Consider the following 17,493-nt stretch of genomic DNA (forward strand, 5'->3'; position numbering starts at 1 on the left):
ATGGCTGTTCCCTGATTATATCTCAGTTACGTTGAAATTCTGCCACCTGGTGTTGACTAATGGTATGTCTCCTGCTAGAAAAAGAGGATTATGCCAGAGAGGACAAGATGGGAGAGATAGTCCTGTAATTTTAGTCATTTTATGGACTAACTTAGCAATTCTGCAAGAGACATTAATAACTGAATTAGAAGCTAGGCTATATCTATTATTTTCAAGATTGTTAGCTTCAAAAAGGAAAAAAAGTGGACGGAAATTGAAAATCCCCAGCTAGCTAATCACCGTCCCCATCCCAAACAAAGTTAGCCCACTTATAAGCTTATAAGCTAATGTTAGCTACTTAAATGCTATTAACCTACAAGAACAACAACTGTACATTTCAGCTGAAGATTTCTAGTTTCACTCATTTAAGTGGTTACTTGATGTGATTTTTGCAGCTAGAAATGGATATAAAGGAATAAAATTCACAGATAGTGGCAGAGCTATAACTTACCACAACTGCAGAGGATACCAGCTTCACATGAAACAGACTACATTAAAAACATGCCTTTATTTCCAGACACAGGACTTTATTTCTCATTTCCTCTGTATTTTTCTTATTTTATTTTTAATCTGCTCCCGTTTGCCTTATTAAAGTTAATGTATCGCGCCACGAGTTCAAACTCAACACTTCCTGTATCCAACTAAAAGCCCCTTATAATTTGGGTTTCAAAAATCTCTTCATTTTCTAAAATGGCTTTTATTGTAAAACATTAGTAGGAAGTTGTTGTAGAGGACTCAATGACTTGCATGGTTGGTATGCAGTACTTCAAATGTAGCTCCTGCCAACTCAAGTTAATACAAAAAAAAAAAAACTTCAGCCTGGACATGAACAGTGACAGTAACTGAAATAACAGTAATAATTACAAAAAAAAAAAAAAAAAGGACGAAAATAATCCAATGACATCAGGCACTTCATGAAAGAGGAGCAGGTATGACTGGTTGTGGACCAACGTGTAGTCTGTCATGTCTGTCAGCCAAGTCACAGCAAGATTTTATGACTTCACAATCACCTAATCTGACATAGTGACATAGTGAACAGTAATCTGAACCTGGCATAATGGACAATCCTGCATAACAATCCTTTAAGTACAACTTTTGCTTGTAGAACTTTTACTTGAAGTAATGATGTATTTCTAACTTAATGTTTGCTGTTAACCCAGCAAACATTGGTCAGATGGGGACGTCACTGCTTGGACAAAAATGGTCATAGCTGAACACCAAAAACTGCAAGACTTTACAAGGTAGACAGCCACGTCTAATAATGGTCCAGTCAAAGACCCTCTCATATAAACCAGGAAATACTGAGCATATTATTCTAATATAATTGCTATAACAAAAAGCAAATTTATGTATCTTTTTTTGGCACTAGGCATTTTTGCTTTGCACACAAAAGCAAGCAAGCAGTTCAGTGAGAATGACTCATAGCATATAACTGGCCTGGATACGTAATAGGAGAAACGGCAAAGGAAATACATATATGATATGGACCGAATGCTTTTTCAGTGAATGGCAGATAAAAATATAACTTTTTCTGTTTAGTCAAAATCTTTACTGCTAATAATCTAGAGATAAGGCATGAATATTTTTTAATGATCTACTTAACAACTTTTATACATTTCTTTAAAAAGAAAAATATTTGGAAAAAAGATAGAGTTACAGTTTCTGACATAGGTAGATTCTGTCTTTCTTGTTTGATGACTTTAACATACCAAACTGTACTTTATCCTCAAAGTTATTACTTTTAGATGTATGAGCCATGAACAATTTAGCTTCACAAAAGCCAGGCCAGAAATGCAGTTAATATGGAGATTACTGACTGAAGTAATGGTGTGAAGAAATTACTGTTTACTGCTTTGACTTTGGGAGACATGATGTGGCAGTGGTTAACACTGTCACTTAACAGCAAGCGAGTGGTTAAAACCCCCCAGCCAGCTGAGACCCTTCTTTGTAGAGTTGGCATGTTCTCACTGTGTCAGGTTTTTTTTCTGGGTTTTCTGGCTTCCTAGCTGACTTCCTAACCATAGCACTGTCCTTTAGATGAGAGGTGTCCCAATGAAGCATTTTGTCATGGTGTCCCATCTAATCAGGGTTCCCACACATTTTCATGAGAAAAATTTCAAAACTTTTCCATGAATTTTCAAGGACCCATAATATATTTTATAACACCTCTTCCCTGATGTTTCTCAGACATATCAGTTTCAAACTAAAATGAAAATGATGAAATGTACTTGATGGTAAATTTCACACAATGACGCATATTACAAGTACATTATGTCATCAGACTACAGAAAATAAGTATCCATTATGTGGAAGGTTTCTCATGGGAGATTGCTGTAAAAGATAACAAAATTCTATGGCCTTTCCAGGCCTCGAAAATGTGATTATGCAATTCGATGACTTTTCCAGGTTTCCCATGATCGTGGAAACCCTGTCTAATGTTTGTAACCCAACAAAATTTTGAAACTTGTTAGATAAATCTTCTGTTGCAAATCTTTATCCTTGTATGTCCAATGTACAATTGGTGGGACGACCTCATCCTGAAACCATGGTTGTTTGTTCCTTTTTAAGAAAAAAAAAAGTAGTTAGGTTAAGTGAATTGGTGACTCTTAATTGCCCATAGGTGTGGATGTGAGTGTGAATAGTGGTCTGTCTCTGCAGCTCTGTGATAGTCTGGTGTACCCTGCCTCTTGTCCAGTGTCAGCTGGGATAGGCTCCAGCTCCTCTGCGACCCTGAATAGGATAAGTGGTTACAGATGATAGATGGATGGATGCTTTGACTTTGAGTTGCAGCAGGTGAAACCTAAACACAAATTACAAATACTTTTTTAAAGAAATTCGCCACCATCAGATTTATGATTATGTACGTAGATACACCATCAACTGCCAATAAAGAATCAATAATTAGAAATGGAATTAAGATTTGGGACTGAGGGTTTAATCTTCAAAGCTCAATAAACACTGCCTGTTTCTGGGAAGTCTAGTGGAAGTAGGATTGTAGGGTACCACGGCGACGGATATCAGTTGTCCAGCAGTGGAAGCCACCACCAAGGGAGTTGGCGTGGCGAATATTCACCTTTATGGTCTTGATACCTGCAACATACACACATTCATACTTCAAGTACAGAGTATTTTCCCCACAGATCACTTGGAAGATCAAAATATCAGCTGAAATTAATCTTAGATGATGCAAAAATAAGATGATTTGAATATACAGTACAGACTCACCAAGGCTCTCAAACATTTTGTGAATGGGGCTTTCATTGGCTTCAACCATAACTCGCTTCTCATCCAGCATCAGGATGTTCATGGACAACCAGTTGGTAGCCATCCACATTGAGTCGTCTATATAGAAAGGAAGAGGGAGGGTCTTTTTTCCCAGTAAAAATGCAAAATGTTTTGCTTACAGTTGTGCTCATAAGTTTACATACCCTGGCAAAATTTGTTATATGTGGACCATTCTTTAAAGAAAACATGAGTGACCAGGCAAAACACATTTCCTTTATACTTGATGAGTTTTAAATTCAACTATAAGGCATCACAGAGAAGCACAATCATTAAACAAAACAGCAATAAAGAAAATAATCAGATAGTCCCCATTCAAAAGTTTGCATACCCTTAGCTCTTGGATGAGGCCCTTTATTTTCTCAGGTGTAAAGCTCCCCATTCTTCTCAGCAAAAAGCCTTCAGGTCCCGTTAATTCTTAAGTTGTCTTGCATGAAATTTAGGTCAGGGGACTGTGATGGCCACTCTAGAACCTTCAGCTTTTTCTGTTGTAGCCACTGAATGGTCAGCTTGGCCTTGTGTTTTGATCACTGACATGCTGGAAAGTCCAAGTGTGCGTCTCAAGCACACAGCTTCCAGACTTATGAATGCAAATTGTTCTCCATTATTTTCTGATAACATGTTGCATTTACTCTAACATTAACTTTGACATACTCTCTGTGCCCCTGTAGGTAAAAATCCCCCAAAACATCAGCGATCCACCTCCATGCTTCACAGTAGGGATGGTCTACTTTTTGTCATAGGCCTTGTTGACTCCTCACCAAACATAGCATATAATTGTGAACAAAAAGTTCAGTTTTGGTCTCATCACTCCAAATTACTTTGTTTTGGTGTGGTTTAGGTGCTGTTTGGCATGTTGTTAGTGGGCTGCATGATCAGCCATATTATCAAAAAAATATACACTTTCACAAATTCTGCCAGGAGTATGTAAATTTATGAGCACAACTGTTTGTAAGACAAGATAAGTTTTGGAACCCACCATCAGGCATCAGAGGTGGTGGAGGTTTCACAATAGTCCAGCCAGCCTTCTTGAACATGTCAATCTGAGGTTGAAGGAAAAAGATCAGTCATGATCATGAGGCCCTTTGATATTTATCAAGTCAAAGTATCAGTCCACAAGAGTGCAACACAGGATATTGTGAGATATGAAAAGTAGCTTTTTGGTGCCCCAGAGTGAGGGGTGGGAAACTCCAGGCACCTCACGATTCAATTTGATTACAATTCAGAGGGTAATGATTTGATAACAAAATTATCAGTGCATCACAATGTTTGATTTCAACACATGATTTATTTTTCTCTTTCTTTTAAAATGTAGCAGACTGTATTTTTGGTGATCCCTAATTAAATAAACAAATAATTTTTTCCTTTCCCCTTCAACCAACCTCCATACCCTCACTTTTGAATCAGGGGGTGCCAGTCAGATTGTATCCATCTGCCAATGCTCACGCTCATCCATTATGGGATACGCATATATATGGGATATACACACGGCCACTGCGTAGGTTCCAGTGCAGGGGCAGACTGGGACACAAAGTCAGCCTGGGACATTCAGGCGTACTGGGCCATGCATTTCTAACTATGATCCTCTACAGCTATGCTTGTACACACTACACAAACACACTGACTAATTATTATACAAAGACATCAGTAACTGTCTGCCCTGCCCTGCCCTGCCCTGCTCTTGTATTACATAAGCCCAATTTATATCTCCATGGCTCACAGCCATGAACTAAGGAGGTATAAATTGGGCAGTAGGCCCTATAGTCAATTTTTAGTCAACTTATTACTACAACAAAAAAGTCCCACTTAGTACTACTAAAAATGTTTTCCTCTGGCTAAAATGTAATGCATAGTAGGCTATGCCTTCACATTGCAACTGTCATATTTCTGGTTGCATCCTCCTCATCATCACGACTGGAGTTAGTCTGTCCCTCAGCTTCATTGTACTTGGGACTGGGAGCACCACCTAATGTTAATTGCATGCATCCAAGTGTCAAGTGTCCTGTGTCAAGTTCAAATAGCTAGACATACACTCCCTGTAGTGCTGCTTACCACTTCACCTCCATCACCTGGCGTGCCTCCCTCTCCTACACTGTGAGCCTCCTCCTGTTCCCTGCCGTCCTGTGCCTCTGCCTCGGTGCACCGCCACTGCTAGCCCCGGTCCCCGCAAACAAATGTGTTTTTTCAATTGCGGAATAATAATAGTAATTCTAGTAATTTTTTTTCAATTTACAATTTTCATACACTTGGCAGCCTCCGCCTGTCAAAAATCTTTTTATCTCTCATCTTCTCTGCCCCCCGCTTTGCGCTTTTTATTAGTCGGCTCCATTTGTGCATGTAGCTTCCTTCTCACTTTTCTTCGTCGCTCGTTATCTCCTCTCTCACGCAAGACATTGTTTCGGGGGTTGTGGGGCTAGTAGGATGGGGTGGGCCGTACTTGGCCAGCGTTCAGATGAGAGACAAACCAGTATACAAGCTGAGCGCTGCTCCTCTTGTTAATGTTAGTCTCTGGGTGATGGCGTAGTCTAAGTAAGTATTCACAGTATACTTCATGTTCACCTTGCAAATGTAATTATTTAGACATTAAATTAAAACAAGCTTGCAACTGCTGTCTTTTGTGAAGATGAATCAGAACAAGTTAACTTTAGCTTGTCTGCGCTGTAGACTGTCCAGGTGCTACACTGACTTCACAGTTGAGTTCCGCGTCTTTGGTTCCACCAACATCATGTGAATCAATGCCGAATTGTCCACATCCACATCGCGATGCATCTAATAATCGATTTTTCCCCCCACCCCTACCCACAGTACCTGGTGACATGGGCGATCAGGGTTTGACAGCACCAGTCCTGGTCCGATAATGTTAAAACTGACATCAATATGCATGGGGTTAGGGTCGTCAAATGAAAGGATGTGGATCTTGTAGTCTGGAGCCAGATGGCGGCGCATCCACTCAATACCCATGTAATTTGTAACCTGAAAAAAACGAACAAACAAAGTAGGTTTAAGGAAGTTACCCATGGTGTAAAACTAGATGCATAGTCTTGAGCGTTTATCTACCTGTATTAATTTCTAAGAGAATAAATGGTAAATTGGTGTTCACAAGCACTCAAGAGACCTCTGTATGTCATGTCACCGGATGTAGACCGTAACTATGAGCCTGCCATTGGCCGGCAATTTTGGCGGGCATTCTACTGCCCTTTCACTGTCGGTGAACACACCTCGGAGGAGCGCAGCCTCCATCTCACTGGATTCTCATGACAGATTTTGCTCTGTTTTCAGAGTTGATTTGCCACCTCTTTTGAAACGTCTCCAGTCAAACGGTACCGGAGTTCGTTCCTCTCTGCTCTGGGGGTCTGTTTCCAGACTATCCTGACTCACTGCCACATCAGCAAACTTTCTGTTTTTGCTGTCAACGGAGCTATTATCTTCCTGCTGTGTTTGTCTGTTTAGCACAAGCTAACACAGCAGCAGTGCTAACACTTAAAGCCATTAAATGGTCCCAACAAACTCACACCAATACCAAAATGGTTCGACTGTCATTGAACCCCTAATAACTATTTGGTAACATTAGCTGTGTAATGCTAACAGTTAGCATTGTCTCTGTGTGTGTTGACCGCAACACTATTTTGCACGGCACGGTGGCTGCATTCTGGGCCTAGTGCCGTCCAGGATGACTGTGACTGGTTTAGAGAAATGAACAATCCAGGGCATTTTTTCCTCTATAGCAGAATGATAATGTAAGAGCAAATGTGATCTAAACATAATAGTGCAAACTCAGGTTTATACTGTTGAATTTATTTTACCCACTTTGTTGACACATATTTAGTAATGTTAAGATGCACTTGTATCAGTCATTTAAACTAGTCGGTGCTGTTCAGGTAGCTGGTCGTTTTGAGGGGTGAAAATAAAGAGGGAGGACATCACTAAAGTTATAAGGAAATCCCAGAACATGTTGGATAGTTTAATTTCTCTCACACCCACGTCGCTTACAATAGTGCTACCAGACCTTTCTCTAGTGCTGACACATACAGTACTGTGGTGATTGGTCTTGTTACGTGAGATGAGTCATCTAAACTTTAGCAGTAGTAAAATTGTTATCTAATCTTCCATTCTGCATATTGCAATAGATGTTTAACTTCAGACTACAGACCTCAGAATTTGTACTTTGGGTGCCTTACAAAAGTCACCCTTCATACAGCAGACAGACTCACAAGTTTAACAGCCCTCATACCTGACTCCTCTGGACAAAAATATCCCTCCCAGCTCGCATGAAGTCGGCAGCATCAAAGCAGGGCTCGTGCTCTGTAGTCACAAACTTCCCCTCCGCAGCTAGCTTCTGTTTCTCCTTCACTGAGCAGATGGGGTAGTCCTGACAGACACCACGCAATAATAATTTACACTCTATTGATCAATTAACAATACAGTCTATTGCCACATCCAGGGCAATAAACAGCGCATAGCAAAGAGTTCAGTGGTGATATGATGAAGGTTCAACTTTGTGTTGAAGTTACGTTCTTAAATGCGAAACAAGAAGGTGAATTATTAGGAATATATGGAAATGTGGACATTATCCCAACCCTTTAAAAAACATTAGTCTTACAAAGTTCACACATTTAACATGTGCTGTCCTAATCTCACAAGATAGGGCCTCACCTGATCATACAGCTCATCAGCCATAGTGGGTTTAGGAGCAGTGGTCCATTTAGCTCCATTTCTGAAGTACTCCTTGATCAAAGGTCTGTAAGCTCGGTACTCAAAGAAGCGAGCCCTCCAGGCCATAGGAGCCTCGATAATCTCATTTCCCACAACCAAAAGGATGTCTCTGGGCATGGCACCATACATTCCTACAACAGACAGCATTATTACTCCAAATTTACTGTTTAGTCTTTTGTGCTAACAGTGTACCAGTACAGTACATAGAAAACTATGTAGGTACTGTGGAACAAGATGTGATGTTGTGGGATAAGGAGGTAACAATTCTGATCTTACAAAGAACCTAAACTGTAATTATTTTAAAACTAATGAGTACCTATTTTATTACGACTCTCTGAGCTGCCGTTTACCTCACCGGCAAACTTCAATCCTGGATACTGGTTTATGACCTCATGGCAGCATTGGCAAACAGAATTCACCCACTCACTCACTTAGGTTTCAGCTTAATTAATGTGTCTTATCCCAAGTCATCACATATCGCTGCTTTGCCTGTGGCCTTTCATGTCTACATATTACGCACTAGGTATCCCCCTGCTTCTGTTGTTGACGTTCCAGGATGCCGCAACCAACAAAAGCATGTGGTTAGGTTTGGAAAACCTAACTCCACATTCATACAGGAAGCAAACACCGGCATTGCAAGTGAAAATCCAAGGTCTGTTTGACCCATCCACCACCCCTCCCAGCCGCTCTATTGGGACTTTCCAGCTCCTTATATTGCATCATTAAGATAAGATAAGATTATAGCTGCTGCGCAGCAATGGTCGGGGCTGGGCAATTTTAGGCAAAATTAGGCAATTCTGAGCAACACACACACACTAAAACAAAGCATATCACAACATAGAAGTTACATCATATAATTATGGCATGCCCTTCAAATTGTGGATGAGTGGCTGAAGTGATCAGACTCATAATATACAAAGGAAAGAAAAAACTCAAGAACAAGAAAGTAAGAAAAACATTAACTGCTAGCAATTATGAACAAACTGGCCTGATCTAGCTTAAAGCTAAACATTATCCATGGTGACAAAGATGAAAACATTTTTTATAATGTAAAAGTAGCTATTGGGTGGACTCTGCATATTTGACTGATAGCTAAGCCAAATAAACAGGGAAAAGAGACAAGGGATAATAGGGAAAAGTGTTGATAAAGAGTATTTGTTTCTCCGCAAAACTACCTGGATCATAATTATTTTAACCTTAGTAGTTTCTAATCCATATAGCATGATGCCTGAACATAGGACTTTCACATTAGAACGTCCGTTCTGCCTTAGCTGAAGCTTGAACTCATAACTTCTGAGCCTGAGGTCTGTCTTCTATCGTACTGAGCCAATCGGCAAGTGACAGTTCATGTGTGGCTTCACAAATTGACTAAGCCAAGCATCAGGGTGCCAGACAGTAGCCATCCATGCCATGGAAAAGCAAATTTCAAAGTGAAAGTTCCAAAGCTGTAGCACATATGGTTGATTTGTTATGAATTTTCAAAGTTTTGAAATTCAGAGGCTTGCTGTAGTGCCACCATCAGGACTATTGTCTTGTGTTTCCAGTTGAGGACATCTGGCATGGGACTGGACCTTTATGAAAAGTTTGGGTAGATTTCTCATTTGGAAATGTTGCACAAGCTGAGGCTTGAGCTCACAATCTTCAACACCAAGAACCATCCTCTATCTCACTGAGCTAATTGGCAAACAGAAATGTCACATGTAGCTTCACAAATTGACTAAGCCAGTCACCTGTGTGCAAGACAGCAGCTGTTAGTGTGTAAAAGCAGATTTCAAACGGCTGTCAAAAATTCAGTTATTAAGACAAAAATAAAAATGATTTATTGGCTCCATAAGTGAAAAACTGATGTTTAAAAATACCATTTTTGCATTGACTCCAATCGTTCGCATGAGAGCGAAATTCAAAATGCTGTAAAAAAAAATCAGTTTTTGAGATAAAATTCTGATATTTTTCAGACATCATCTACCATGACTCCAAAATTTTGTCATTTTTTTTAATGAACATTGAAAATGTATTTAGCAAGAATTTGCAAGTATATGTTTACAATATCGTTTACAGTCAAACATTTTGATGCACTGTAGGCTCAATTTTTGATAAATCAAAAATCTGTGTGGATCGTTTGTGTAGGACAGTCTGAAGATGCTCTGTAGCAAGTTTGGTGTCAATTGAGCAAAAATTGTGGGAGGAGATAGGTTTAATAGGTTTTACAGTTTTTGAAAAAAACAGAGTGATGGACTTTATAATTTGCAATAGGTTTAAATGTACAAAAGTTTCTTCAGTATTGGGGCTACATTTTGGTGAAAGTTGCAAATCTGTAGCACATATGGTTGATTTGTTGTGAATTTTCAAAATTTTGAACTTTAGAGGCTTGCTGTAGGGCCACCATCAGGACTATTGGCCTCTTTTTGCAGCTGAGGCAATCTGGCATGGGACTAGACCTTTGTGCAAAGTTTGGTGATTTTTCGTGCATGGGAAGTATGATTTCCTCAGAAAAAGAAGAAGAAGAAGAAGAAGAAGAAGAACATGCAGGATAACAATAGGGTCCTGGCAGCTTAGGCTGCCCGGCCCCTAATAAGATACACCTTTATTGATTCCACAATTGAGAAATTCCAGTGTTACAGCAGTCAAGGGTAAAGAGTCAAATTAAAGATTTCAGTATTTAAAAACTTAAAAAAACTAGGCATGCAGAAAAAAGTACAAAAAATACAAGAAACAGCAATAAATAATAATAATAATAATAATAATAATAATGAGCAGTGGATAAAAAGTAAGTAATGGATTAAAGTGAACATATTTAGTGCAAAGTGAATATTGAATGTGCAAATAAACAAGAACATGGGGGACAACAATGCTTATAGTGGTGTCTATAAAGTGTCCATAGTGTCCCAAAAGTGTCCAGGGTGCAGTTTACTGTGAGCAGTGCTGGTTATGTAGCCTGACAGCAGCAGGCAGCATTACCGGCCATGTTTCAAACCAACACCGTCCAACAGCGGCTCATACCAGTACAACTGGTGCCGTCTGGCTGCCTTATGAACTTATGGTGTTGTCTGCAAATGTCACTGCTGCGGCAGGCACTGTTCGGTGTATCATGACACTGAGAAAGGCTCAGCCACTTTACATAGTGATAAGCCAGCAGCGTATCATACCGCTGTGATCGTATCGGTGGCTTTTGGTGTCAGATGTCTACTGCCAATATCATTGACAAAACAGCTGAATTTGACAATTTCCAAATCAGAACAGTTTGGTTTAACCACACAAGCCGAAATGTAAGTGCCAAAAATCTGTAGAGCAGTTCCTCTACTGGCCACTAGAGGCTCCAAAAGCTACACCCACACAGGCACATGCACAGAACCCAGGTGGTGCACAAACCCCTGTCTCTTTAGCCTCTGACTGGATAAGTGGCATTTTTGATCCCCCCCGCCCCCCATTTCTTTTAATAATTTTACATTTAATTTTCAAAAATGTGTCCCATGGCACCAATTCTCAATTGAAAGTGTGTGGTTTTGGTTTACTTGACAGTTGTTTGAGTTAAGCCCTGCCCCTCTGTCTTCAACTTCCATCACAGTTAATACACCCAACTTTATCACTTATTTCAAGGTTAATTATAATAATTACTGCATGACTATTTAAAAAAAAGAGGAGGGGAAGAAAATGGGGAGAGCAAAGGGAAGGAGTGAAAAATAACATTAGAAGAGCAGAGACAAAATGAGGAGAAGATAGCAGAATGCTGTTAGCCTGATTGATGTAATTGAACATAGGCCTACATTGTAGTTTCAAAGATAGATGATTGGTTTATGATTTAATGTATTCAGAGAACAGCATTATTATTTTAAAAGGTTATTTATTGTGAAGACCACTAAAGGGTGCACAATGGGGCATTGTTTTCTTTGTTGTTTCCTCTTCCTCTGCCACGCCCCCTCTAAAGTTCATTGGTCATTATTTTCAAAATGCAGTGAGATATCAATTACAGTTGAAGCGCTGGTGATAAAATTCTGGGGAAAAAACTCACATCATTCTGCTGATTTCAGGTATATTGTCAAATATCTTGGTGACATTTGGTTAAAATTGAGATGAAATAGAATATGCTGTGCGTATAGAATGAATATCACTGCAGACTAACTGTTAAACCGATCTGAACACCAGTTGAAACATGATATCTAGTATCCAAAGAATGTCTGAGTAAATTTTGGTTGCATTTGAATAAAAACATTTGGAGATAAAGATGATAATTAATACAGCATATTCTTAAAAACAGTGACGCACTTCTGAATTTACTATAGATTGCAATGTGGCAAGCTTTTGAAACAATCCAGTGGATGCGCCGTGTTTATCCATGATCCTCCACTAATACATGACTTTACCTCAACTATTTCCATGTCTTGCTCATTACTACTACTACTACTACAACAACTTATTTCTCATAGCATTTAATTCTTTTGCCTCTCCTGATTGAAATAATCTTGAGCTTAACAGAGAGAACCCTAGTGATAAGCAGACAAGGCTGTATTTTTAACATGTAGCCATTTTTTCAAACTTTAAATAGCTGAATTTAGATTAAAGTGAATTAGGTAAAAATAAAGAGAAAAAATTCAAATCTATATCATATCTATATCTATATATAGATATAGATATAGATATATACTTTAACTCATTTAATCAGTAAAAATGCATCATATGTTATTATGTAATGGATCATTTTGTAGCCTATGCACAATACAAATCTGAAAGTACATGGTAACTACTGTAAAGCTGGGAGATTATTGTAAGCCTAATGGAGAAAAAAGTAGCCTACAATACTTTACTCTGAAATGTGCTGGATTAGAAGTATATGTAAAGGTCAATGTAAAGGTCTTATTGGTTAGTGATACTTCTGCTTTGTCTATTTCTTTACCTGATGATTTGAAGTCTGGAGTTGTGTATTCCACGGACCAGTCAATGGGCTCTGGCCGTCTTACAGTGATGCCCTCGTGACGCAGAATATTGCACATTTCCTCAATCTCAGAAACAGCTTTTTTCAAGTGGTCCGCAGGAAAAGGCTTGCCTCCATACTTCTGGAAGAAGGGCCAGTTCTTTTCATATGCGGTAGCCTGTTGAGAGGTTTACAATATGACAACATGGGGTTATCTCAATGTCTCACAAGTCAATTTAGGCATAATTTTACAGTTATGATGCTGCTTTTTGGTAGAAAACCTACACAGTAGTGGCCCATCTGGTTTACATAAGTCATTTTGACATGATAACTTACTTTCACTTCAACAGTGAAGGGAGGCACATGGGCGTTTTCAGCGCAACCCACGAGCACCTCCTCAAGAGGATCCCAGTCATTGTAGCTGCAGACTGGACATTCTTGCTGCGCAGGCTCAGTACCATCAGTTGCACGGTGCGGCTGTGGAGCTACTGCACTGGAAGTGCTCTGGAATGCCCTCTGCAGCCATTCATTCACTGCCTGGCTGAGCTGCGGAGGGAAGAAAATAGATCACGGCCTTTTTTTTAAAGGTTCTGCAGCACAGAAATGGCATTTATGACATGACAAGAAAACCTACTGAGAAGGGCATTTGTACAAAACATAGCAATTCTTTAGATTCAATAGACCATTTTAAATTAAACTGGAATTACTGCCTTGTGGTTGTATACCTCCGCAATCCAGTCAAGTTACAGTTACAGTTTACATCTATGTCTGTCCAGACTCATATGTAGACAGGAAAGCTGACAATTCTTTAAATATGGATGTTGCTGCTAAGAAGCCTCTAAAACAGAGTGGTTCACACACATTTTTAACCCAGCAGCACAGAAGATCTATACAATCAGCACAGTTTCAAGGTGGACACCCAAGATTTGTGTCACCTATTCAGTATCTGACCAAATGTCTCCCCTTCTGTTCCTGAGATATGAGTTTCAGCAGTGAAGAATGGCCACACAGGTATTTTTGGAGAACATTAGGATGTCATACTGAAGTTGACCTTTGACCTTTTGTCAAAATGTCATCATTTCATCAGTTTATTCCATTAGACATTTGTGTGGGATTATGTAATAATTAGCATATGATTTTTTAAATTAAAGCCAAAAACATGTTTTGTGAGGTCACATTGACCTTTGACCACCAAAATCTATCATTTAACCTATGTGAACATCCTTGTGTCCAAGTGGGCATTTGTGCCAAATTTAAAGAAATACCCACAAGGCCTTTTTGTGATATTACATTCATGAGAATAAGACCGATAGCAGGGTCAGGGTGACCCTGACCTTTGATCTTTTACCACCAAATTCTAATCAGTTCATTTGTTGAGCCTAAGTGGACATGTGTCCCAAATTTGAAGAAAACCTGCTGTTCTTGAGATATTGCCAGTGGCATAGGTCTTATTTCAGCATTGGTAGGGACACATATTAAACAGGGGATCTGGGGGTTCTCCCCCAGGACACAGACATCAATGTTTCCTAAATGTAAAAATAGGCTATAATAGAATATAATGCAGTAAGGCTCTCAGTCAGTCTGTATTACTTTGAAATATTTTTGTCTCCTTTTCACCTTTTCTAATTTCATGTTGTCCCTGTTAACACACACATAGGCACAGTTTACTTCACTCACTTTGTGTCTTTTACTGGAGGAATAAACTCTTTAAATGTGCAAGTGGCACCTATACATATCAATAATAGATCAGTTCATTTTACATATATTTATAAACCCCTGAACTTAATTAGCTTGCATGTTTCAGTAAGATCTCTGCTAATGTACAAAACTGTATGCACATTCAAAACAGATCCCACATATCCCCACAACTGTATACTTGTACTTAAGAGGAAAACACCATACCATTGCAGTCACCTGACCAATTAATGTTACTGGTTATGCTGAAGATTCAGATTTTTACTCACAAAATGTAACATTTAAAATATGATGCATTCTTATTTAATAAACTATCCAGCATTATAGAGGAATTAAAAGCTCAGTCTTGAACAGACTTAAAGTAGCTACATTTAAATACACTGTGTAAATAATTCCTCTGCTGACTGCAGTACTTTAAGTTTTGCTGTGCTATTAATAATTTTACTTAAGAAAAAGGTTTTGAGTACTTTCTCTGCAGCTGCCAAAAATCTATCAACATCCCCAGAAAGAGAATGAGTGAAAATAAAGCATGGTAACTTGCCTGGGCTCCCAGGCCCCCAAATCCGCCTCTGGAGCTCAGCGCCGAGGAGAGACACGGAGCGATGCGTCCTCGTATTTATACGGAATTCCATAAAAAGCTTGATTTAAACTGAGACTAAAGTCTGTAGAAGGATAAATGAGTCACTTTCCATCGCTGGACATTTGACTATTTTGTTAATTCAGGCAATTTGGTGCTGTGAGGAAAGACCCCGCTGTTTGTTCCAACTACTGCGCTCACAGCTTCCAATTGGAATTTCTCGGTCCACCTTAAATGTCGCATAACGCCTGTAGATGGCAGTATTCAGTCATATTCAAGCTAATTCATGAACTGAAAATGGAACAAATATGGGGAAGATGAAATGAGAATGATCAGTAGAGTGTACTGTTTGTAGCATATTTTTCTTATTGTCCTTACTCATGATAAACTGCTTTTCAGTCTTGCTATTTCTGTCTATTTGCTGTGGTCTTGATCCTATTATAAAGTCTAGAAACTAATACTCCAGTATTAATATTCTTAATGATCTCAATGTTAATGCTCCTGATTGTGGTTTGACCAGTCTATCTATAGTGGTTTGTGATATGGACCTGGTCTATTGTGGTCTGGATTGGGAAAAAAGCAGTGAAATCACCCTTTTTTGCATTTTCACAACTAGAATAAAGGTTTCACAAATGAATGAGTCTCTGGAGTCTCCATGTTAATTTAGTCCAGATTTGACTAGTCTACGTATAGTGGTTTGTGATCTGGACCATTTTTTAATTGAGATAATTTCTTTAATGATCTCAATTAACATAAAATACCACAATAAAATGAATAAAACTCAGGATTATGATACCCTTTGACATCTCCTGTCATACTGGAGTGTTAGTTTCTTAAGACTTTTTAATACAGAGCAATCAAGACCACAGCAAATAGGCAGAAATAGCAAGACTGAAAAGCAGTTTACCATGAGTAAGGACAATAAGAAAAATATGCTACAGTTAAAATGCTCAAAATTTAGGACATTTGCACTCTACTGATCATTCTCATTTCATCTTCCCTGTATTTGTTCAATTTTTCAGTTCATGAATTAGCTTGAAAATGACTGAATACCACCATCTACAGGCATTATGCGACATTTAAGGTGGTGAATCTAATCGATCGATCAGCTGTGTGATCAGCGATCAGGTGATCCTCTGATCCAGCATAATAAATAATCATACCCCATTGAAAAATTAAATGCACTGCCCCCCTAACGAATCAGTGCAAGAGGCGATTTGTCCCATCAGCTATGCACAGAACTGTCAGAATGAGGATTATGCAAACAAGTTTGCTTAAATATTGGTAGGAACAGTTCTGTCCTCCCAAAATATTGGTGGTGATATGACCCTACCGTCCATATGCAAACCGACGTCCTTGGATGTGACGTTCAAAGAAAAGGACGGATGGATGGACAACCCAGTGCCTGTATTTTTTTCTATGCCTCAGCGAAAAAATACAGTGTAGCCTAATAAAATATTTGTATTAGGCCTAATTGTAAAAAAAAAAAAAAAAGTTTTGTGTAATTATCATTGCTGCATGATTGCTTGTTCATTGTTTTATTTTATTGTCTGATATTAAGTGTAATTAGTGTTAAATACATGTTCCGGCTGGTAACTCACATGAATCAAACGGTATAGTCTTCATGAAGTCTCTTTCACATTAGATTTTTTTTCCAAATTATATTATGTAATAAAACGCTTAAGACAAAAAGAGAAGAATCTATAAACACTGAACTAATCTTAAGTGAAAGCAGCTCAGCTAAAGAAGAAAACGTCGCAGGCTACATTTTCTTTTCTATTATTCGCTAATGTGCCTTTTTACCCCATTTTTTCCTTTCCTTTTTCTAAAAGCAGAAGGCATTAAACCCCTAAAACACCAACCATGGCTCCGAATAGACGGCCAGCGTCGGCCCCCCTGTTTCCTCCTTTCAGACGGCCGATCCGCAGCATTGTCCAGTGTGATAATGAGCGTGTCAGTGAAATCAAACGGATCCACCTTTTAGTTTGCTACTGAGTAAAGACGACTCAGCTCACAGCCAACTTAATATCAGCGGATCTACGTGCCTCTGAGGCAGCTGTTATTCAGAACCGCCTCTTGACAGTTCTGGCTGTTTTATCTTAAACTGTGTAACGTCTAGTGATGTCATCTGCCTAAACCTGCCTCTGTACACACAGCTGGATTCATTATGTTTTGTCGGCTCCATTGGGACACGTAGACGTTTGTAATGTAAAACTATAATCAGGGTAGACCAGGGCTGGTTGTAACATTTTTGACATTTCTGTCTGTATCCTGACAC

General features: G+C 39.0%; 1 protein-coding gene across 1 annotated transcript; it reads right to left on the reverse strand.

Annotated features, from left to right (window-relative positions):
• Positions 1–978: 978 nt before the first annotated feature.
• Positions 979–17,285, reverse strand: LOC117258442 (glycine amidinotransferase, mitochondrial-like). Its single transcript, XM_033629368.2, has 9 exons — positions 17,078–17,285; positions 13,280–13,489; positions 12,926–13,121; positions 7,975–8,165; positions 7,553–7,690; positions 6,130–6,294; positions 4,301–4,364; positions 3,265–3,381; positions 979–3,129 (listed from the first exon to the last, which is right to left on the reverse strand). The coding sequence occupies exons 1-9, from the start codon at positions 17,144–17,146 to the stop codon at positions 3,017–3,019; spliced, it is 1,263 nt and encodes a 420-aa protein (XP_033485259.1). The 5' UTR covers positions 17,147–17,285; the 3' UTR covers positions 979–3,016.
• Positions 17,286–17,493: the final 208 nt, after the last annotated feature.

This window comes from Epinephelus lanceolatus, chromosome 2 (genome assembly GCF_041903045.1).
Source record: "Epinephelus lanceolatus isolate andai-2023 chromosome 2, ASM4190304v1, whole genome shotgun sequence".
NCBI classification, from domain to species: domain Eukaryota; kingdom Metazoa; phylum Chordata; class Actinopteri; order Perciformes; family Serranidae; genus Epinephelus; species Epinephelus lanceolatus.

Excerpts from the sequence above, each read along its gene's own strand:
- LOC117258442 (XM_033629368.2), bottom strand. The coding sequence starts at position 17,146 with ATGCTGCGGATCGGCCGTCTGAAAGGAGGAAACAGGGGGGCCGACGCT. Across the intron at positions 8,166-12,925 it reads TCCAGACTTCAAATCATCAG|GAATGTATGGTGCCATGCCC; the intron begins GTAAAGAAATAG and ends TGTCTGTTGTAG. Across the intron at positions 3,382-4,300 it reads ACCACCTCTGATGCCTGATG|ACGACTCAATGTGGATGGCT; the intron begins GTGGGTTCCAAA and ends CTTTCTATATAG.